This window comes from Plasmodium gallinaceum (assembly GCF_900005855.1).
Source record: "Plasmodium gallinaceum strain 8A genome assembly, contig: PGAL8A_v1_81, whole genome shotgun sequence".
NCBI classification, from domain to species: domain Eukaryota; phylum Apicomplexa; class Aconoidasida; order Haemosporida; family Plasmodiidae; genus Plasmodium; species Plasmodium gallinaceum.
In genome coordinates, this window is record NW_021628244.1 from 9909 (window position 1) to 11744 (window position 1836).

The 1836-nt window shown below is 21.7% G+C and overlaps 1 protein-coding gene across 1 annotated transcript; it reads left to right on the forward strand.

Moving 5' to 3' along the window:
* Positions 1–236: 236 nt before the first annotated feature.
* PGAL8A_00268600 (PIR-like protein) lies at positions 237–1460 on the forward strand (the record flags this gene model as incomplete). Its single annotated transcript, XM_028671663.1, has 3 exons — positions 237–313; positions 428–1208; positions 1329–1460. 3 exons carry the CDS (start codon positions 237–239, stop codon positions 1458–1460), a joined length of 990 nt encoding a protein of 329 aa, XP_028528293.1.
* Between the last annotated feature and the right edge of the window lie 376 nt (positions 1461–1836).

Consider the following 1836-nt stretch of genomic DNA (forward strand, 5'->3'; position numbering starts at 1 on the left):
TATATATTATATTCTAATAAATATTAATGACCATTATTATTATATATTATTATAATGTGATTAATATTTGAAAATTTGAATTTAAAAATATTAATCCCAAAAATATATAATATATTGTTATAATTACTCAAAAAATAATACAAAAAAAAATATTGACATAGTTATTATTAAATCACGAACCATTTTTCCTATTTACATAAATTCCAGAATAATATACCAAAATAATAAAAATAAAAATGTTTAGTTATTCAGGAGTGATTGTTTATATTTTTTTTTTTTTAATTTTGATATTCCAATATTTTTGTAACAAAAGGTAATATGTACTTTAGAAAATTTGTAATTTTTATTTTTTTAAATTCATATTTACATATAAAAAATAATTATCATAAATTTAATTTAATTTTTTTATTTAATATAACTTCTGTAGTTTTGAAATTAGCAATAAAAATTTAAATATAGTATCAAATTTGATAGGTGCAAGAGTATTAACAGAACAACAACTAAGTCAAATAATTAGAACAGTTAGATCAAGTAGTGATAAGCCAGATATACTTGTTGAATTACCTGAATTTACTCAGGAAGTTCTATTTGGTATGTCGGGAAAATTATCAAGTAATTTCACAGGAGATAATACTGTAGAATATACTACTTGGATGAGTAACAAAAATATTGATATTGTGAGAGCATTAAATACTCATCCAGAACCTAATAATAAATCTAATTTAAATAATTTTGTTTATCTATGGAGTAAATTAGCAGAAGATTTTATCTTGTATACCAAAGTTTTTAGTATTTATGAGGTAATGTTAAATGGTAGGATTTCTAATAATGAACCACATATTATACCTGTATTATCATCCAAGTTTACTCCACTCTCTTCGACTACTTCATCATCCACATACTCCTCATCAATCACACCTGCTACATCAGCAATTTCTTCGTTAGTAAATAATAATTTATCTGAAATAGTAACAAACATTTCTTCTATATCTACAAGTCTATTTAAGAAATTACTTACATTAACACCTTCAATTGAAACTGAAACTATAATTACATCTGAGAATAATTCATCTTTATTAATGCCCGTAGAACATAGTAATTTATATAAAGAATGTTTTTGGTTTTTCTGTAATCCAAAAAATTTTATTGCTTTATATATTCCGCTTGTTGTTGTTGGAAGGTTATTGTTTTTTATATACCTTTACAATGTAAGATAAAATTAACAATGAAAAATATTTATATATTTTTTTTTTTAAAAATTACTCCTTAAAATTACAATTGTATATATATAAAAAAGATTTTCTCCTAATTTCTAATTTCTTCAGCAGCATACTCATATCAGATCAGTGTTAGGGGAAAATAATCCAAAAAAAGAAAAGGGAAAAAGGAGAATGCATAAAATGGACAATGGTTATAATATTCATGAGAACTCAGAACTTCCTGATATAGACCCAGTTTGAGGAAAAGAAACAATAATATGAAATCAAACATAATATAAATTCTTACGCAGGTATATATATAATATAGAATGGTTGTATAATAAATAGATATAATTAAAGGATTTTATTTCAAAAAAGTTTAAATTTTTTCTTAGTATGTTCTGACATTTATTGTTCATTATAGTACATAATCTTATTTATCGCATTTTCTTTTGATTCTTTCATATATATATATTTATATTAATAATACATTACTATTAAATGAAACAGTACATTTCAAGATACTTAATTTTAATTTTTTCCATTTTAAGGAAAATAATTATAAAAATGAAGTATATAGTTCTTTTTTATTACAAAAAATGTATTTCGTTTATTTTCTACGTAATTATATGCTTTG